Source organism: Morone saxatilis, unplaced genomic scaffold (genome assembly GCF_004916995.1).
Source record: "Morone saxatilis isolate NCDOM2014 unplaced genomic scaffold, NCSU_SB_2.0 Contig7, whole genome shotgun sequence".
Taxonomy (NCBI): domain Eukaryota; kingdom Metazoa; phylum Chordata; class Actinopteri; family Moronidae; genus Morone; species Morone saxatilis.
The window spans coordinates 3,447,321-3,470,246 of record NW_023340246.1 but is presented as its reverse complement, the minus strand read 5'-3'; the positions used below and the strand labels follow the sequence as shown (position 1 = coordinate 3,470,246).

Sequence of the window (22,926 nt, the reverse complement as noted above, 5' to 3'; positions counted from 1 at the left end):
TTTCAGCAGATGAATGTGAAAACATCCTTCTAGAGTCAAACTCTGCACAGACTGCATTCAAACAGCACACTGTAGGGACAAGAAGAAACACTGAGTTGACTGACTGGAGGGGACTTTAAAGTGTCACTCTTCAAGTTGACAACAGATGTCAAACCACAAAGAGTGCAGGGGGCACTTATTATTACACCCAGCCCCCTAACCAATCAAATGCCTTATTATTTCAAACTATTTCCCAAGTGACTAATATTTTACAGAACTGTCAAGTAAAACCCACATCTACCAACATGAGTATGAAATAACATGAGAGAAAAACATTGCTGTCACTCTCTCATCTTTGATGTGAATTGATTTCACAGGCAATTAGTGACACGCAGTGCAGAAAAATACCACAACAGACCAAAATATACAGCTACAGGAAGTATGATGCACAGTGAACAAAAGTTAGAGCTTTTTTCTGTTGATCCATTAAAAATGCAAGACCTCACCACTCTTTGATGCTATATTTAGCGCTGTTAAGAGGGGTTCTTTTGAGACCCCACTTCCTGCTGCATGTTCCATTAAAAATGGATTAGCTCCAATGCACCTACTCATTGACTCTCATCGGTAAAAGTGGCTCTCATCCCGGTCAATATTCACACAACATGACACGCTAAAATGATTAAGATTGCAATTCCAACTACTATTTACAATCTTCCATGGTGTTGGTCATTTATACTCTTCAACTACCTAGCTAGGTACTAGCTACCTGTCTGAAATTATGCAATGGGTCTTTTTAACAGCAGAAACACACAATCCAATCTCAAGTATTTTAAACATCAAAATTATGTAATGTTGCTTATTTCTCAAGATAATTAGCAGCCTACAAAAAAAAGAAAGAAATGCATTTCCAGGAGATTTAAGCTAGCAAGCTAGACATTTAAGATAGCAAAATTTACAGTTGACTAAATTGTTCACCTACAGCTTGTTAAAACTCAATGAATAATGTGAGGCAACGCTTGATATTTGAATATGGTCCTCTTCAAATGTAATTTCAATCTGAATGGATTCATTGTCCAGCCCTATCTTCATGCCAAGTTTCAATGTCAACATTTATCATCATCGTTTATCATCATCACTGCTCACTTTCCACCAATTGTTGACAGGTAGCCTACCAAGCTAGCTGTTAGCTCTTCAAAATGATAAGAGCAGAGTGTTTCTTTTCAAAAAACCAAACATGAATAATACACATACCAGCAGGCAGAGATTATATTCACCAGATGACAGCCAAGAGCTTCATTTTGACTTAATTTTCACTTCTTACAGTTCATTAAGAAACTCTGAGTTTCAAATCAATCATGCAATCAAACTTGTGTCTCTTGCGACTTCAAACTGTACTCTTTTTCTAAACTGACTTTGAAGACTATTAACTGTTCAGCCATCTCAATACTGAAGTAAAGAAATATAATGATTGCGTATCATCATATCTTCTCTTCAGGGCCAAACGCAGTGCTGTTCTAGCATGACACAGAGCTGAAGCCATTGGCCGCTGCAGTGCAAATCCCCATTACCCCCCGTCACACACATCAATGAAGAATTATACAGCTGCTCGATTACTGCCGTGTAATATGTTACACTTGGAGGGATCTGTAATAAGAAACTCAGTAAGGATACCTCAAGTGTTGATTAGAATTCTGCCTGATTTTACTGCATACTGGTAATCAATACATTCCAGATAAATTATACTTTATGTGATGCTCTGAATATAAATATGTTAGCAGCGTTACTATGAGATGCACTGACCTGTTTGGAAGAGCATGATACAACTAATATACTCACTTTATTTCCATGTGTGCCATGCATGTGCAGATGCATGTGTGTGCATGGGTGTGACAGGCATATAACATTTTCTCATTGCTTTTACCAGCATCTCCCTGCCTGTTTGTCATGACCCGGACACGTTGATGGCTATGTCAAGTAGAGAATGCTGTGTGTATGTTTGCATAGGTTAGCTATCTCCTAATCTGGGAACTCTGACGGTAATGTGAAGATCAATACTTTCTGATGTAACTTAAGAACATCTCTCTGTATGATAACTCTTCACACGCACTTAGGCTGTTGCGCATGTATAGGGTCTTTAATTTAGTGATCCCAAAATTTGACCAATCCAATTCAGTGTGTCCGTGAAGGTACACTTGCAAGCATGTTAGAAGAGGCAGACACACACACAACACCATGGCTGTGTCATCTGAGTCAAGGTTGGTGGCAGCCTGGCAGTCAGGAATACAAATGACTCTATTGTGATGCAAAAGGGCTGACAAATGAGGCTGTAAAGAAGATTCTCTGCTGTGTCTTTGCTTGGTTGTGTTACTGCTGCCCGAGCAGCAGACATTGCACTGCGTCTGATGGCATCCGCTGGGAATTCATGTTCATTTTGAGGCTTTTTTAAGATGCTGAAGTTAGGAATAGAGTGCTATCAAAGTAAACTCTTGAAGCTTAGAATAGAACAGCTGTACCTGAGTTCTGTTCGATGCTAAAAACAAAACAAAAAACAAGCTCCTACATAGCAGTGATGTTACTGTGTGTTACTTAAACCAGGCGGGATCTAAATTGAGTTTATTATTAGATTCTGGTTGCAAAAATAATGCTGCAAAATACAATAAGAAGCATTTTGATGATCCTGGATGAGACCCCATTGTTTTGTCTCAAACAACCTAGCTGAGGGGCTTTTGGCATTGAAATGCTGGTGTCACTGCCTCTCAGCAAGGGGGGTTGTGTTGCTTTGTGTCTTTTGATTGTCTTGATTTAGTGTCTTGGTTGTTTGTATTACTGTATGTTAATAAATCTTGTGGATTTTGTTGTTTTACAGGTGTCTTTCTGTAGTTGTTTTGGTGGAGTGCTGTTCACCCTGTAGGGCCTAAGGGTGGGACGTAACATATAGGTCCTGGCTCACATTATTTTCATACCTTTGTTTAACTTTACAACCATGCCTATATTTTACAGTTTGCAAAGTAACCTAACCAATAGAAGCAATGACCAAACCATTGCAAATACAGTTAGTGTCAGGTTGTAAAAAAGCCCAACTTTATGTAAAGCTCTTAAAAGCAGTTCAGAATAAATCTCAATCATAAATTGTAGATAGACTGCACTTATATCACTTTTCTACCTCAACGGATAAAGCTCTTTACAATTGGCCTCTCATTCACCCATTCACACACACTCTCACATACTCACACACCGGCAGTGCTGCCATGCATGGTGCTGGCCTATCCATCGGGAGCAACTTCGGGTCCAATGTCTTGCCCAAGGACACTTTGATATGTGCTCAGGAGAAGCCAGAGATTGAACTGCAGAGATTAGTGGACGACTTGCTCTACCTCCTGACCTTGTTGCCTTTTAGTTAGGGCTATACTATTAATGGAAATATTATCGAAATTGCAATATGGCCAAGTGCAATATGCAAAGTACTGTAGTGCTGCAGAGATGCCCTGGGTCTACAAAAATGTTCCCCAGATTTAAGAAAAAAGAGATTTTTTTGGTACAGACCCCCAAATATTTCACATCATCACAATTTAAATTGTTTCTTAGTGAAATCAATTCGTGATGCAGAAATTATTATTATTTAATATTAGCTTTTGACTTTATGTTAAAATCACTATGTACTTCCACAATTGACAGCTTTTACACAATCTCACAGAAAGAAAATGTAAGACATATACCACAGTGGTGGACAATAAGGTAAAACCACCTCTTTTCAGGAAACATAAAGTGTCCTCTTGGGTTTACCTATAGGCCAGATCATCATGGGAACGTGGAGAGATGGCGCAGTCACCAACTGTGTTATTCTTGTCATCTGCTTTAAGACTTTTCCTCACTGCCACTGCAATCAGTTCTACCTGCATGAAACATGGAGGCTCCTCATACTAAATGAGGCAAAGTACAAATTTCAGCCTTCAATTAAAGATGCCAGGAGACATGGCGCTGAACACTGATTTTATGATTGTAAACTGAGAGGGGAAGAAAAGAGCAGAAAAGCTACATAAAATCAGTGAGAGAACAAGATACTGGGAATGGGACCAAGTTCCAAGTTCCCGGGATAAAAAAACTTATTTTACATGAATTTTTGGTGGAAACATTGGGAGGAGTGTATAGACTGAAAATGGATTAGACTTCCAGAAATAGTAATTTTCCATCTGGGACCGTATCATCTTAGCTATATTAATTGATGTATAGACCTGGTTTATGATTCCTCCCTGTAGTCCTTAATAACGACCCTGAAGCTGTCATACCGCCATCATCATTCCAGAGCCACTCACGGCAATAACATCCATAGATCGATCATCAGTCATCCAGCCCTACTTATTGAAGCAGGCAGGAATTTTCCAGAAGACTTTTCACCGTCGGCAGAGATGGCCACTGCGCGTGACTGGCTGCAAATGTTGAGTGTCACTATTTATCTTGCCCTCAAAGGATAAAAATAATATCTGTCCATAACAACATCAAGTTCCAGAAAGAGAAAACTCCAAACGGCTTGTAAATCATGCAGTAACCCTGACAGGAACATCAAAGCCTCAGATAGATGTGGCAGAACACAGAGAGCAGACGTGAGGGAGAAAACATCTTTAATGACCCTTCCTTCACCCAAACATAAATAGAATAGCAGATCATCACAACTCACAACAGATACTGTACTTATATGTTGGCAATATAAAATCCTCTTTTATCTTGGTTTAGGATGACATTTAGAATTTTGGGTATTATAGAAACATGTTTCTATCTTATCTTAGGACAGGAACTTAACTATTACAGAACCATCCTACACTGTAAAAAAACAAACTGGCAGCTATGGTTGCCAAAACCTTACTGTAATAAATACGGTACTATTATGGTAAAAGGAGATTAGCATTGTTGATTTTAAGTTGGAGTTTTATTCCATAGTACAAATACAAGTTTCTACCATCCAGACATTTTGGAAATGTGAAATTTACAGTCTGTAATATAAAAAATATTCTGGGCCGATAATTGGAAAGAAAACATTCCAAAAACACGATTACTGCCTCTGACTGCTAAAATGCAACCTAAAACTGAACACCTGTCTTTTCTTGTATGTTAAGAATTGACTTTACCGTTTTAGTTAGGATTACTTAAATTAACATAAGATACGACTGTACTATAATGTACTGTGAAAATACAGAGATGCTTTTGACACAGTTAAACACAGCATTAAAGCACATTCACAGGGCATACTTGTTACAGTGCACCTCCATACTACATTAACTCAATAGTGCTGGGACCAAAAATGGACGGGACTCTAATAAAAGTAGGAAAGTTTGTGTCTGATTATGGTGGAAGGCATTCCTGTTTGACTTTCTACATAAAATATTACAAATACTGTACACAGTTCAGTTCAGTGCAGTTAATGCATTGTAGCCATTTGAAACAATTGTATATGCTCTCAATGTGAGTCAAATATGGCTGAAGTGAAAAAGTCTGGGTTACGGCTTGGCACCATGGAGCACCATCGTGTCCCAGTGGGATATACAGTAGCTACATGTTGTGGTAAGTAATTAAAAAACAGTTTGGGAAGATCAGTTCACTGAGCTCATTTAGGCCTGACAGAGCCGTCACTTCCTCTGTAGTGTCACAGCATGTATGTTTCATGAGTCCTGCTCTGCCTTCTTTCCATCCCTCCTCTCCCTGCCTGTTTTTACACTTCCAACAGCCATCACATATCCAGAGAGAGAAGGAAGTGACAAGCTCAGCTCAGCAGTAATTGGCCAGCTCGCAGATGACACGGCAGATAGACACAGGGGAGACTGACAGGAGGAGAAGCTGCTCCATATTAAACAGAGGTCCACCCGCATGTGGTGGTACCTGCCCCGCACAGAGTTTCTCCCTCTACATGATTCAAAGGCCAGAGATGACATTAGCTCGATTGTTCAGAGAGCATAATGGATTAGTTTTACTACGTTGTTAAAGGAGGCTTTGATGAAACAGATAAAGGGAAGCCATGACACAGCTTTAGATTTAACGAGCCACACTCAGTTTCAGAGGGGAGAAACTTCTCCTGTGTGCTTGGATGATATCAAACTTTGTCACAGTGTTGCAAAAATCCTTTTGTTTGTTCTTTGAGAGTTTCACTGTCGTGTGGCTCATAGGGCTGTGGTTATACTTATACTTACACTTATTTATAACTAAATAACTGCGGTTCATTAATTAAAAATCAGGGATTGACATTGGCCGCCTGGTAACATGGTTACCATTTATATACATATCTGCTAAAACAAAACAAAACAATGCCTGTCTTAGTCTTGACACTGTCTCTCTCAGACTTCACTTGGACTCAAACCTCTCTGGACTTGAATTGGTTTCGACTAGTCCTGGTCTTGGACTCGACAAAGGTAGTCCTGACTACAGCATTGGCATTATGCTGCCATAGCAGCAAGAGCGGCACCTCACCACACAAAGCACTTGGCATTTAGATCAGAGTTCAATTCCTGTCTCATCAGACTGAAGAGTTTTTTGGCTGTAAGTGTTAACACATATACACCAGTTGCGTGGTTCGCTTTCACTCAGGAGTGGCTTTCAGCCAGCTACTTTGCCACCCAGTCCTAATAGATGGAGAGGTGCAGAGATGGATGGAGGTTTTTGGTCGTTCCAAACCTCTTCCATTTTACAGTGATGGAGCCCAGTGTGCTGCTTGGAACTTTCAGTTCTAATGCGTTTTGTTCCAGATCTATGCCTCGACACAATACGATATTGCTACAGGTCGATTCTATTCTAAAGAATGTTAGAAGATTAACATATTAATTGTAATTTTTTATTATACCACCCAATTCTGATCGAGAATATTTTAACTCTGAGCCTTATTTTAGAAACTGTTCTGAGCTATAATTAAATTAGGGAGGACATCTTGAAATAAATCCCTTAGAACAGCTTGGAAAAGTTACTTTGTCAGTTTGGATACTGGTGTAGCCTTGCTCAGTACCACTGCTAACAACACACTGCCAATGCCTTGTAAGCTACAGTTAAAGTGTTTTTGCATTCTTTCTTCGCTTCCCTGCCATCTGCTGTCAGTCAAACACAAACAGTGTAACCTCCCTTAGGAGGCTAAAAGAAAATTATCATATTTGATATATATCCATCAAAATGGCATTATTTTTCACTGCAAGAAGGGATGACTAATTGTGATTTGAGTTGGACCTTAACATGACAGCCCTTTGCATACTGAGGGTATTTAAAAAAATCTGACTCGGCATCTCCCAGTGGTAGTATTAAGAAAAGACACAGTGGCAATTAAAAGTGCACAACAATAACCTCTAATGTTTTTACATAGAAAAAACTGCACCACCAGAACATTTCAAAGATTCTATGATGTCACAATAATTCTACACATAGGAGCTTTAAATAGCACACTATAATCCCAAGTGTTATTGTAGCCTCCACAGAGGAGATGAAGGGAACAAGAACCAACTAAGAAGCCATGGGATTTTTTCAGATAAGATAATTAGGTCTATGGTGTATATCATCAGGCCTGTGCAGAAGGGGGCCCAGAAGTGTCTGATTACCTCCGCTACAGCAAAGGTGTTTGTTAGCATGTGGCCAACAAATACCTGTAGCTTAGCACGAAACACAGCAGAGTGGAAAATGAATGAAATTTCCACAGCAAGATTTCAGAAGACCAATATGATCTAGAATAACTTTTAGGTTGGCGTATTTAAGAAATGAATGTTGGGGAAATGAAATACTATATCTATATCTTTATCTATATATACATACAACACACTGTCCGCATCAGAATTGAGAAACTGGACATGAGCAGTCAAGCTGGGTCAATATTAACAATGATAAATATTTATCCAAAGGTATTTTTGACATTAATGAGGTTGATGGGTCTTTGCTTTTGTACTTAAAAAATGTTTTTGAGGAAAAAACATATGGGCTAGTGGCAACAAACTGAGTTGTAATGTGAAGAGAACCAGTGGGGAACTGGGCAGGTTTCTTGGCGAGTGGCGAGTGTACTTATTTCACAATGCTGTGAAGTCTGCTATCACATACCGGGCAGTACAGAAACAATTGGCGACCTCCTAATACTGGCAAGAGTAACACTACGTACAAACAGAAGCATCAGCTTTGTAGGCTAGCTGTAATTTCCATTGCTTGATATGATGCTAACACCTCAATACGTTCATGATAAGCAAGCCAGTCCCATCTCTAGCTAGTGCTGCTCCTTTAGCTGTTAGGAAAACTATAAACGCAGTGTCCTGACATGCTTTATGAAGCCTGTACAAACATAGTAATTAGCCAGGATGCTAAAATGCAAAGAAAAATTGGAGAAAGAAAAATAACCTGACCATATGACAGCTAGGGATGTTGATTCTTATGTTTTTCATAAAATAGCCTATACTTGATTCCACATCTAGTTATCGCAGGGAAAATAAATTTATCCTACTAGCCTGAATATTAGACAATTCTGATGATAGAAACATAATATCCTGATATATACACAGTTGGGTGGCCGGTAGAGCATGTACCACACAGTCCATGGGTTCAAGTCTCACCTGGACCCTCACCTGCCTTTCCTATCTCTCTCTACTGTCACTGTCACATAAAGCAAAACGCCATTAAGACACAGGTAAAACATGAAATAATCACATTAAAGTAGGACATAAATTCTGCATTCTGTCAGGCCGTTGAAAGCAATGAAAATGATTCTCTCTGTAGCAGTTAGCATTTTTCTGTCCCAGCTCCTCATCTTCCGTGACAGCAGAGTACAATTTGGTCTGATTCGGCAGTTTTCATTCGTCAGGTATCTATTTCCTTCCGTCAGGTAGGCTTCTGAAGGTTAAACTAGACTAACGAAACATTTTTAGGCCTGACTAACTCTAAAAGACAATATAGACTATAGTCACCATAGATGAACCGGAAGACATTTGTTAGCCTAGCAACATAGCATTGGGATTGGGATAGATACCAAGGACTGATCAGTATAATGCATCTGATGAGTAACTGATTCATCTACTCTCTAATGACAACCTACCTATACTACCACTTACTACACAAAGGGCACTGCAGCCATTGTCAGACCATAACAAATAAACCACAATTACAAAATCATATATTTAGTTTACTTATTTTCCATTAAGCCTAAACTTTAATTTACAGGTTGCTCTTTAAATTATATACTAAACAAAGCTTTCAATAGTGGTGATGTCTCAACAGGGGGCGCCACATTGCAGATTAGGTGTCAGTATCCATTTCAGTTCTGTGTCTGGCCTGATGTGGCGTTGATATAGTGATAGGGGTGTGCCTCAGTCAGGACCTCCCAAGAGGAGGGTGGACATCTGCTGCCTCTGAGGTCCTGTCACATGAAATTACAGACTTAATCAAGTCCTCTCCATCTTCTTTGCCCTTCTCCACCTCCTCCCTCTCTATGTGACTTTCTCGCCGTCTTCCCCTCTACTCTACCTCTCCTCTCTGTCTCTGCCTGCCCCCGCCTCCCCTACATCCTCCTTTCCTATACATCACATTCATTTTTACTCCTCGCTCTTTTCTCCTTGACTTTCCTTTTTAGCCTCTCTCACCACGACACCTCCCCCCCTCTCCTCTCCTCTCCTCTCCTCCCCTGCCTCTAGGTCACAAGTAGCGGACCCAGCCTCCTGTTCCTGAGTCTTACTTAAACTTCAGTTATGTCAGCCGGCCTGCAGCAGAGCTCTGCAAAAGCCCCAGGGATCCATTGACCTTAGGAACGCACGGGGAGGAAATGCAAGATATACTGTAGTATAAACGGACACAGTATATGTGAAGGAGCAAAGAGAGGGAGAAAAAAGAGGGAGGGATAAGCCATACACAGTTTTATTTGGCAATGCATCTCCTGTTATTCAAATTTAGCTCCTAAAGGGGCATTCAGACATAATGTTTGTTATTGGATAAATGTATTTGTGTGTTTTTGCAGTCTGTTTATTTTCTACACAGCCAACCATAGCCAAAGTATCGACTGTACAGACATCAGCTATAGCTGGCCAAATATCCAACCCAAATTTTGCATTTATTTAAAAAAAAATCAATACAGCTGTCAAAAACTGATATTCCAAACCCTCTTTGTCCAGCCCAGTCTCACGGCAATAAGAGGTAAAGATACTATGTCAGTGTCCCGTTTTGCCTCACCTAGACATGAAAAGTACACATGTGTGAAGGTGTTCCATGTAGGAGGGCGCCGGTCTGGATGGATGGGTCAGAAATCAACATTGACTTGTCAGGTAAGTTGTGTTGCCAAAACCAAACTGTGCTTTATTTAGAATGTGTTATTATTATTATTATTATTATCATTTTTATTATTATTATTATTATTGCTAACTAAACCGAAGAAAGAGCACGTGTTGAAAACTTGACACATGCTGAACGAACGCATTGTATTGTCATGCTGAGCATGAATACCATGGAGGTTTTGAAATTAATCAAATAAGTCGATGCATCGCGATGCATCAACCAATAGGCAGAGGAGCTAATACTCCCGGCAGCATTGGATATGTCACAATCATAAGGTGAGGAAAAGTGCTGAGACACTGAATAACTGTCCCTCCTGTCCAATGACACGATACGGAAGAGTATATCTGTGCGTGTGTGTGTGTGTGTGTGTTTGGTGTGTTGTTTGTGTGCTGTTTCTGTGTTCAGACTGTAAATAAAAAAGATTGTTTATATCTTACTACTGATATTTGTGGATGAAAACAATATGAAGTAATATATAAAAATTATTGGAAGCTGATGCATCGTGATGCATCGAATCGAATCGAATCGCTGACATGATAATCGTAATCGATTCAAATCGGGAGATCAGTGACAATTCACACCTCTACTGTCTGTATTAGAGCTTCGATCGGCCCGACCCAACCCAAGCCTGAAAAAATTCTGTGAGGCCGCTTAACATGATTAAAAAAGTTTAAATGAAAATGCTTGAAAATTGTATCAATGCCCAGGTTTACTATTGCTGTGTGACAGAGAATTAAAAATAAGAAAACTAATTGATTTGCTGTAGTCTTTTTTTATTAAAAAAGTAAAAATATCAAATTCTGATTGTGGCTGAACTGAATCGGAGGTATCAAGCTGTCGTATTACTACAAATGTATCTGTATCATACAGAGTCTGAGAAGGGAAAATACACACCCCTACCAGCCAGCAAAGCACAAACTGTGTGTAGAGTGGGCTTGTATGTGTGCTTTGTTGTTTTTTCCTTTCCAATTGTGCCTCCTAAAGCAATTTCACCACTGTTTGCATCCACTCGTGTCTTTGTATTGACTTTGTTATGGGACGAGGGAACCCTTAGAGTTCTGGTGGCCTAGTGCTTAACAGATCACTGTATGCAGACCACCTGCCTCTCTTCCCTCGTTTCCTGTCAGTATCTAATGCCTTTATCCCCAATTAAACCCACAATAATAGTTTTTCATTTCCATTGAATTATAAATGGAAATAAATGTATAAAACATGAATTAATAATCTTTTTATATAAAAATGTATTACTTTTATAGACAGCAAGTGGCACATTTGTAGCTGCTATGTCATTCCCTACCACCCCCCCATCCCATACTGCAACCTTATGCCTCACATCCCCTGAAATTCCTAATGCCTTTTTCCATTCATGAATGATTTCAGAGGGTTTAACAGTTCACGTTCATGCAAAAGACATTGAGTCTAGTTCTTTGCATACTCCAGTTATTCATGGCTCTCTTTCCTAACATTATGTCTTTGCAAAACAACCAGTTTCTGCAAACAATGTGTCAAATCTTGGCAGTGTGACACCAATGAAATATGACTTTAAATGCAAATTTGAAACATGAAATAAGTCTATTTGTATGTGGCTGTATAATGAAATCCAGCAGTTTTCTTTTTCCATACGGTACTCTGGGATTCTGATGTGTGTTGCTACTCATGGTTGATACACTGTAATAGAGTTTATTATTAAATCCACGACACCAAGGATAACATCAGCTTGGTGAAATAATGAAAAACCTTACATAACAAATGAGGATATCCTCAATGCAGAAATCACAGAAAGAAACGCCTGACAAAAGAAGTCCACACATGGACACACACATGCCACTCTCACCATTCTGCAACAACTACAATGAACTGCTGGCATCCCTTCTGAGGAAAATCTTGTAACAATTCTGCTAATCCCTTCCCCAATCAACCCGATGCCAGTGTCAACCCCTGATAAACCAACCACTACACACACACACACACACACACACACATTGTCAGTCCCACTCACCCATAGCAAAGAATGGGATCCCAAGCAGTGTAGAGTTGAACTTCCCGTCCGATATAAAGAAGATCCCTGCGGCAGTCACGTTGGCGATGCAGATGGTCAGCACCCCCAGGAGGCCCAGGAACGGCTTCCCCCTCAGGCAGTCCCGCATGGAGCTGGAGATGGTGGCGGCCAGGAGCACCAGTACCAGGCTGACCAGCACCTCCCCCTTGGCCAGCACGCCCGTCTGGTGGAAGTCCCGCCACAGGCCGAAGGAGGTGAGTGACTGGATGTGGAGCTGGTCGGTCGCATGGGGCGCTTCAGCCGTGGACAGCCGGCTGACCAGGGCGCAGAACTCGTTCTCCCAGCGCTCGGCGATGGCATCCTGCACCACAGGTCCATGGTTGCGGAGGTAGTAGGTGATCTGGACAGCGCGGGCGAACTTGACCTGCTGGTCGCGGCTGTTGGGTGAGAAGGACACCCCGCCCAGCTGGTGTCCGATGAAGGACACACGGCCATCCTGTAGGGGATTCAGAGATATCCAACATTAGCTCTTAAGATGGGTATAATGTTTCATAAAAATACAGCAATCAATCTGTTTTCAGTGCTCCTGGTTACACCCCAATGACTTGAAACAGTTATGTTGCTCTTGACAGCAAACACTTTGCCACAGGTGACTGGGGAGCAGCCAGCTGTAGCACATACCAGAAAGTTCCAGCCCACAGAGAGCAGTGCAGCAGCAGTTTTCTACCCTATTTGCTTCAGTGTTGATTTACTATTTAACTTGAACCCACTTTACAGCTGTGGACTGACGTGGCTGTGAACGCTGATGTGCTGCTCCATTGTAATGACTAAATGAATTTAATTATATAGCACAAAGTCATGCAAGACATTTCAATGACAAGTGTTTGGAGATAATGTTATTGTGCAAGAATTGTGCAGAGCAGTGAAGAGTTCAGTAAGGCAGCTGGGACAATGAAAATTGGCCTGTCACGTCTGTCAGGAAGAAATACAAAACTATAGCATTATATGAGGTTACTGCTGGCACAAACTTTCTTATATTTACGCTGAAATTGCCAGAAGTTACAATATTTCATTCTATTCTATTCTATTCTATTTAGCAGCAGTAAAAGACAAGATTGTGACCAAAGGACATAAGAATATGTGTAGTGCTGCCGGGGCACAAAGAAACAATGCTCTGCCAATAGAATATTCACAGTTCATATTCATATAAGCCTCAATTGTTATTAAAGATCCAGTCATCACAAAAGCATCCATGAGAGCCAGTAGTAGCAAACGTAGCAGTCAAGGTTTTTAAACTGATATTTAAGGTGTGTTGATTCAGGGTGTCAACTCATGCGAGAAAACACACAACACAGCCAATTTATTTATTTTTTCTCCAGTCTATAGCTAGCTAACATGTTAAAATTAGATAGCTTGGTTAGCTACCTTTCCATAGCTTAGCCTATTTGATAGTGTGGTCACCTATAGTTGACCCCCCTGGTTACATAACCTTGGAAACAAGCCCCAAATTAACCGTGCACATAGGTGCGCACTGGTACTTTAACAAATAGGCCTGCACTACGCCTCTGCTTAAGGAAGGTCTGACATAACCTGAAACAATAAAACATTTATATAAGAATGTCCTTTGTCAATTAGCTACTAGTCACCCAGGGGTCTCTGAAGGGAGGTTTCAAAGCCTGAAATTAAGGATTACTACTTGCCACCATCTATATGTTAGCCAGTTAGCTCCACCAACACTCCTTCAATACAAAGATTTTTTGTCAGTGACTGGAGTTTCTACATTTCTTATTTGGAAAAATCTGATTTGTGCTGCTATGGGTCACATATGGGCTAAAAAGTCAGATATGGGCCACTTTTGCCTGCAGTCTGGACGTATCTGTTTCTGCTTCAAAACCCTGGAAATCTCAAGAAATGCACTGAAATAATCCTTTCCATTGTTAGCCCAAATAACATATCTGACACTCATAACGTAGTGGTTACCTCTTTAAGTTGTCACCCAGTCTGTTACAATACAAACCAGTGTTACCAATGATACTAATTAAGGTTGTGTTCCATTCAGCTATTGTACATGTTTACTCAGTAGAAATGGAACAGAACCTTAATTAGTATCGATTCCTCTGTTTCAGGTCAAAATGGCTAACTTAATCCTTGTGTTAACTAGTTTAGACTTAACAGCTAAATAGTTATAATAAATGGTTAAAAAGCATCACAGATTATGTGCAAAAGAGTTTTTTTCCCTGACTTTTGTATCTATTTGTAATTTTTAGCTGGATAGTAATGAAGCTACTGTATATCACGGCTAAAGGTGTTGAAGATTAGTTAGTTTTTTATGCTGAATACATCTAACCAAGACAAGTACAGTATTGGTTCTTTATCTTATTATACTTTCACACTAGCTTTAGCTTTCAGGGATAATGGTGGCCTCCTGGGTGAATGACTCATTTAAAAATGCAGTGCACTTCCTGGTTTCTTTAATGATTAATGCAATCATGCACATATATCACAGCTATATGCTTATTCACCAGGTCTAATTGTACAATATCTTAAAACACTGGGGGAAATATTTATTATGTCAGTCCATTTAATCAGGGAAGCACGACACACCCACACAACACTGTGATGTGAATTTGAACTCCTGCATGAAAGGAGCAACCAGAACAATGTCAACTTTAATTTGCAGCTTATTGTAGATATAATTTATCTTGTTATGAACACAATAATCCAGCACAATCAAACAGCCGCAATATGCTGTTTCACAGCGGGGAGCGTGATATAAATCTCACACTTCTAGATAAATAAATCCCTGTGATTGTTTGCTTCAGTTTTCTGTAAACAATTTACTGCAGCAAGAAGAAAAAACTGGATGAGTTATTCTGCTGTGGCATTATGTGGGCAGCAGGATGAATTACTGATGGTGGACTCTGCACCTTGAAATCACATAATTGATAACATTCATAGGTCAACAGCCAGGTTTCCTGTTAGAGTCAGACATTGTATAACTGGCTACCTCTGATATATCAATTTATTAGGTAAGATCTGCACATTATTTTCGTGCTACATTATTACTCTCAAAACACTCCCACTCAGTGCTTCAAATTTGTCATTTCATGACAGTGTACAAGTGTGTTTATGTAATGTAATCACTCAGTAATTGCTAAGGGAACTCAGAAAGCTTTAGCTCTAATTTCACTCGTGTAATTGCACAAAGCTAAAATCAATCTGACTTCCCAACTTCACTAAAGCATTTCAAATGAATCTCAATAGTCACGACTTATCTAGACTTTTTTTGCATCACACACTAAGCCAATACATGCTCAGTGCTTAAACACATGCAGGCCTTTCAAGCTCTAATGTAGTGAACAATCGGGCCACAATTTCTGTATCACTTGCAAAATGCGTGTTCGGTCAAGTTTTTGAAAATGCTCCAGCTATGTTTTCTATTCTTGTTTTTGGCACCCTTTAGCAAAGAGAAAATATAGTTCTGTGTGTGTGAGAGAGAGGAAGGAGGAGAGTAGGTGGGGGGTGGGGCACCACACAAAAGCAAGTGTGTGCGTATGTGTGATATCTGTGTGAAGTTGAGTGATATGTGAAAAGGGAGGAAGTGACACCTCTCGAGCTTTCTGAGAGGAGATGGAGGTGACTGGTGGAAGGTGGTGGAGGGATGAACACATTGTCCTCTGTTGATCTGGACGAGTACGGGGGAAAAACCCAGAGAGTTGTGAACTGTGTTACAAACTGGGTGCATGGAGTCTGAAAGATGTGTATGTTACAGAGTTGCATTATGGGAATTGGAGGATAGTAGTAGACTCCTTTTAGTAATGAATCAAGGCGAAATAGAAATTACCTGGATGTAACTCCAACATGGAGAATATAATTAAAGCAGGATACGATACATCTGTCAACAGGCAAAATCTTAACACTGACACTGAGCTAAAATCAAAACGCATGTGGTATGTATCTACTGCAGTACTAATATAAATCCAGCTTAAAAGGATATTCTGGCTGCTGTGGATTCTAACTGAGCATTAAATAAAACTTTTGCAACTGTTAGTACAACTGTAAATCACACCATGCTAACCATGCTAAATCCTAAAATCCTAAAATCCTAAAATCCTAAAAACTAGAACAGAACTAGAAGAACACGTAAAATCAGGGGTTTTCTTACATGGATAATGGGACGCCAGATCACAGATCAAAACAATGTGAAAGGCACCCTTAAAAAACTTTTTCCGTATTTTATTTTAGAGCATGACAAATATATCGGTTAGCCTATATTATCAGTATGACTATTATCATAGTCATATTTATATCATATTTTCCAATCAGTCTCAAAAATCTTTTGGGCTTTATTTGGCCATGAATGCACACTTTTATAGTTGTCTTCCTTGCTGCATCCATCCACCACTCAAAATGTTGGGGCATATTGGGCAATAACTCAATACTAGATTTCAGTGGTGTTGTACCATAACAATATGTGTTTACATTTTACAAAATTCTGTTGTCCAACTTAATGATTCTAAGCAAATTTATTTCATGCTGAAATTCTTAATTAAGGGTTTTGATGCAGTTTCATGAGACATCTGAGGATTGTATTGACTGCTTTTTTATTGCCATGTTCTCAAATGCACCCTAGGGCAAGCCAATTATTGACACGCATATAACTAACCCCATCAGCCAATTCCTGCGCCCTCTCCCATCCTCCAATCACATGCACTCTCCTGCATCATTTAAACTGTCAAACCTCTTTCTGCATATCAGCTGTTTTCCTGCTGTCTGGCCCCTGCCACTCTCACCTCCAGTTTTATGATTTATTAAAGAGAATGGGGGGTGTAAAACAAACATTGACCTTAGCTTGACATTGCCTTGCAGCATACATCCCAAACTACCCAATAACTTAATTCAATCCAGCACTCAATTTCAACGTCCGCTCATGAATGGAACAAGAAGCTTGATCTTGTCAAGCACAATATTATTAGTGTTAGAACACCTCTGCCTTTTCTGTATAAATCCATTTAGACCATCAGAGCTTTAATCTACGGAAGACCGGAGCAGCCAGAATTGCTCTTTTATGAAGTCCCTTATCATCACAAGACGGCAATTTAATTGTCTCATTATCTTGAGATATCAAACCGCTATCTCAAGATAATGGGCTGAAACAGTACCAGAAATCACAGTCTTGATCACAAGCAGTGATCCAAAAATATATTCTTGTGGTCCTCATTTATATTAAAGCCCATTACCTGGAGATATCGACTGAATCATAATATCTTAAGATATCAAACATTATCACACTGTAATGTATATGTATATGACATTTTTTAGTGATTCAAATGAGTCAGATGGTGTGCTCACCTGGCTCCCCCATTGGAGAAACTACCAGTGCTTGAAATGGCAACAGAGAAATGGACACGAAAATTGCGACAACCAGGAATGAGATTGATGGTGCTGTATACAAGTTGTTGTAAGTCGACCTACAGAAATAACAACTAATATCGTATTTCTAAGATTGTGCTAGAGGAAATGTCATGGTGTCACCAAATGTATTAAAATTATGGAAAATGAACAAAATCTTAATCCATCCAAAAAGTAAAAAGACGTTTTACTTGCTAGAGGGAAAGTCAGGGGATCAGCAAAGCATGAATGACTCTACAAACTTTCACGTCAAGCCATCATATAGTTGTAGAGGTATTTCAGTTTGGACCAAATTGATGGACTGACAGAACAACCAACCAACACTGCCGTCCCTAAGAAAAAAGTAAACTTACAGTACAGTACAGTACGTACAGTATTTGATTTTCTGCCACTAGGGGGCGAAAAGTAACAAAAGACTAAGTTGTGAAGTAGTGTGGGATCATGGGAGTTGTTGTCTTTTTTTTTAAACAACCACCATTGCTGATGAAAATCTATCTGATGTGACTCAAACTGAAATTGTTCACAGACAACATTGTGTATTAAAGGTTCATTCACGCTACGTTTAGTCACCTTTGCTTGCCTTCTTTCCTCACTCTCTGACGTATCCCATGTTTACCTGGAAGTGATAGCAGCTAAAGGCATTGTTGTGTGCTTGATACCTCATTAGCTACTGGAGAAAAGGTTGACTTTTGTGGTGACCACAGCCTCAAAAATGTAACGCAAAATCATGAGATAATTAAGTCGAGATCATGTAACAATGTTTTGGGAAAAAAATTATTTTCAGCCATGCCCACGGCAAGCTTCCGTATCCAACTACAACTCATGTTAATCTATAACATTTGGGCAACTGGAAAGCTGAATTCCGTATTTGTATGACCTGAGACAAGCTGTGCCCTGACTGACAGTAAGGGAAAAACTCAAATATTTGGGAACCTATTGGCTATCAGCAGATAATCACATACCAGCGTTGCCATATGTTCAGTCTGTTGCTGTAACAACTCTGGCACTTCAACCAGCAATCAACAAGCTCTAATTAACCATCGGACATTAGCACGGTGATGTGGTTGCTGGATGAAACCACAGTACATGAGCTGCCAGGTATTCACATCTCTCACATCTCAGATTTGCTCACAATGCTGCTTATTTGTACTTCTTGATGTTTAAATCAATACCCATTAGTATATTGAAACATTGCTCTCCATAATATGTTGAAATTGTCAAATTGTTCATACATCCCCATTTCTTTTTCATCATAATCCTTGATGTATTTTTATACCTGACAGTTTTAAAAAAAGATTACAAAACTGAAAATACAGCAGACAGAGCAAAACAAAGAATATATATTTCAAGCATTTTCTCCTGGGAACACAGCTAAAGTTCAGCTCAGCAAAAAGTAGGACTTTCTATGAAGACTATGTCTGTATAACAAGCACAGAAATAAACCCCGGGTTGTGACATCAAAGAGGAGGATGAGGCATAAGAAGTCAGGCAAATGAATTAGCCCGGACAGCTCGTCAAACAGGCAGACAGAGAGAAGAAGGATTCAGGAACATGGAGGGTGCGGAGAGCCTGATACAGAGTGAGGAGAGCTGGAGAGGAAGGAGGTCACATCAACCTTCAACAACAGAAGAACTAATTCATGTTGGAAAGGAGTTATTGATGATGGGTAACTTTTATGAAAATAACTTGTTATATATTTGTTGAAACCTTCACTATATCCTGACAGTAGAATACGAGACAGACAATCTGTGAAAAAATCTGGTTCCTCTGGCCTCCTAGTGATCCTAACGACATTTGTAAAATCTACCGTGCCTGAACGAAAACAACCAATCAGAGCCCAGAAAGATATAAAGCTGCTTTGGGTTGGAGACTTGAAAATAGTTGATTGTTTAGTCTTATTCCCAGGGTCCCAAAACATCTGCAATTGACGCCCTGGGATTGAGACTCAGGTTCAGGCAGGGACAGGCGTGCAGCAGTGAGAGGAGCAAATTTGTAGCTAGTTAATTCGTAAGTTATTATACATCATCCATCATATCGATGAGTATTCCATACTTAGTAAGTCCAAGAGTATTTGTTTTAGTGACAGTGGAAGTTATCATTTACCAGACTTTTTTTTTTTAAAAAAGCAGAAGAGATTTTAATTGAAATCAAACGTGTGATGACTAGTCGACTAATGGCTTGAACTAAAAACTACCAGTCGACTAGGAATCTTTAGTTGGGGACGGCCCTACATAGAAAAGCAGAAAATTGTCACTTTATAGAAGCTGAAACCATCGAATGTTTTGCCATTTTTGCTTGAAAAATGATTGGAACAATAGCATCTGAAAAGCTCAACAGCAACTTGTCGTTCCAATAACAATGTCCTATTACACAGGATAAATCACAGACCTCGCTGCTAGCAGCTCTCACTGGAACTACTTCTTATGTAACCTCAAAGACTCAAAAACAAAACTCTGCACCAGAAGTTTTCAGAGGCAGACCTACAACTATGGGTAAATGAGAAAATCTATGTATTTGTATCAATCAGAAGGCCATGACAACGTGAGAAATACAGAAATACAAAATACAAAAAAGGTAGATTATAAAGGAGATATTACTGCAAACATGTATGTATTTAATACAGAATATAGTAAACTACCGTATTCTTTAAGTGGCCGTGTATTCTTTCTGTGATAACAGAGTCAAGTGACTCATTCTAATTACATGGATATATTTTCTCTTTACATTAAACTGTACACTGATCATTTCTATATGAACATACATTGTGCAGCTTTCTGAGTATAATGACACAGTAAAGCAACAGAACTTTCTCACTGCACATATTTTGAGATGTGATAGCAGAAAGGCATGTTTAAGGACATTAATGATGGCTGCGCCTGCATTCCACTTTTCTGTAGGGGAGCTCCTGGTATTGTGCGTGCTGGCTGGTTAACTGGGACTCTTAATGGAACTGAGCCACTGTTAATGTTATCAGTTCTACATGTGCTCTTTCTGGCTATGACCAGTCAAAAATTCTGTAAAATCTCAACATGGCTGATGCCCTGTGAAAACCATGCATCTCTAAAAAAGCCAACTTTTATAAGATAAGAAACTCTGCCTGGGTTTATATATGTGACACTGCATTTTCAGATTATTCTGTGTGTTTTGAAACGGTTTATTTATCTTATCAGGTACAATTTTCTCAACTCATAAACAAATCCTCTAGTTTGTCAGAAAGGTCTAGATCACCAGATGTGGAAATACATGGTCTTCACTGAACAGCAATGGTATGCAGAGGCAATAAAATAAATATATAAATAATATAAAAAAGTATAAATAGGCTTCTTTAAAAGTGCACATTTCACACCCCATATTTGACCCCCACTTGTCATCCAAAACAAGAATACACTGTGTCCCTTAACCTGAATATAGGAGCCAGTCTGCAACAGGACGGTGAATGGCCTCGCAACTCCACTCAGACACTGATGCTGCTCAGATAGCTCACACCGCTGTGGCAGCTCTCAATGGCAGTTACAACCTGTCATGCTGGAGAGCAGACCTGTGATACAATGAATATGTGCTTGCGTCAGTTTGACTTGACAGTGTGTGTGTGTGTGTGGCAGTGTGCTGTGTACTTCATGAATCTAATTGCCTATAGTGTTGAATAAGCTGGCTGTTACAGTGGCTTTGGGTGTTCTTATGTCCATATAATATCAAACCTGTACAGTGGTGTGAATGTGCCTCAAGGCCATACAATAGAGCATGATAAAAACGCTTTGTCCCTTCACATCATGCAGCTGGTTCACCTTGCACTGCACTGCACTTGTGTTGTAATAATGACAACTTGTGTAATCTGTAAAACAATAAATAACCTTGGCAAATAGTACAAATCATACATGTGTGCAACAGCTTTTTAGTATAAAAGCCTGATCAGACCAATAGCAGCAGCCTCCGTTTGCAGAGCACATCTGCACTTGATCTCCTGAATGTGCCCCTGTACCTCTCCACATGCTCTGCTGTGTGTTACTGCTGCAAAAAGCTTGCGTGTGATCGACACGCGGCATTTGTGCAGTCAGATCCCACCGACCAACTGAGAGGGAGATCCAGTCAAGCAGGATACCTGGGAGTCTATCAGCCACTGGAGCCATGTCATGCTGCATGTGCAGCCGGGGAGAAGGCAAAGAGGGAAACACTGCATAAAAAAAGGCAGGATATCCCTGTGTGTGTGTGTGTGTGTGTTTCAGTGTGTGTGTAAGAAGAGAGAGCAAGGCAGTGAGGGGCTACATGCAGCCAATCAATTCACCTGCACCAACGAGGGAGGGTGAAAACTGCAAAGCCGGCTGTGTGTGTTATACAGAGGGTTCCCTCTCCGGCTGATATATGTGGCAATCTGCAGCCCCACATCACAGCCTCAATACCAGCCCGCTGTTCATTCAGAAATTATGGCAAGCTCTAGGGCCAGCCCGTATTCACATGCTGGCTGCTGCTGCACTGTCACGGCTCTGATGGAGGGATTTTTTTTGGTTGGGGGGGGATAGTGTGCACAGGCCTCGCTGACATGCATGTGAGAGGAGCTGCAGTGTGCAGTAGAAATCTCACCTTTAGTGTTGTGTTTGGATAGCTCACGGGCACCTTATGGAAAGTGCTGTTAGAGAGCACAGCCTGCCTGATGTCTTCGAAGATGGTGATGATATCATCCAAGAGGCAGCGCTTGTCCCTGTGGCTCAAGACGCAGAGGTGCGCGAATGTGTAATTGAATCCCTTGTAATTGACGCGCAAATCCAACACCTGCTTGTGGACCTGCAGGACCTGGTCGGCCAGCTCCAGGATGTTCCCCCCGGGCTTGGCGAGCAGGATCAGCCTGCCATATCTGCCCGGGGTGTGCAAATCCGAGTACAGCTTGTGCTTCGACTGGTCGATGGGAAACAGGCTGTTGGCGAGACTCCGCTCGATCTTGGCGAGGCTGTGAGTAGGGGCGACCAGCACCTCCAGGTCCGTCTCCGGCTTGAATCGGCTGAGCACGGTAGATCCGAAAATGATGGTGAGGACCGCGGGGACGGTGAGGAAGAAAACGGGGTGCCTGCTAACGAATAAGCCCAGCCAGTAGAACGAAGCCTTGAGCCCTCTGTGTATCACTTGCCGCAGCATCCTCCACAAAATCCAGCTTGCAGATGCCCCGTCTCCTCCGATGAAGCACATGTGACATCAGACTCCGTTCCCCGGCTTAGTCCAATTCGTAAGAGAATTACACCAGGCTACAACACCGCCATGCACACACACACGCACACACA

General features: G+C 40.5%; 1 protein-coding gene across 1 annotated transcript in view; it reads right to left on the bottom strand.

Moving 5' to 3' along the window:
* Positions 1-22,920, bottom strand: part of ptchd4 (patched domain containing 4) — a 37,230-nt gene extending 14,310 nt beyond the window's left edge. Inside the window, exons 1-2 of the mRNA XM_035678269.1 lie at positions 22,235-22,920; positions 12,245-12,740 (exon numbers count right to left, since the gene is read on the bottom strand). Of these exons, the coding sequence (XP_035534162.1) occupies positions 12,245-12,740; positions 22,235-22,834 (1,096 nt within the window). The 5' untranslated portion in view covers positions 22,835-22,920. The remainder of the gene's footprint in view (positions 1-12,244; positions 12,741-22,234) is intronic.
* Between the last annotated feature and the right edge of the window lie 6 nt (positions 22,921-22,926).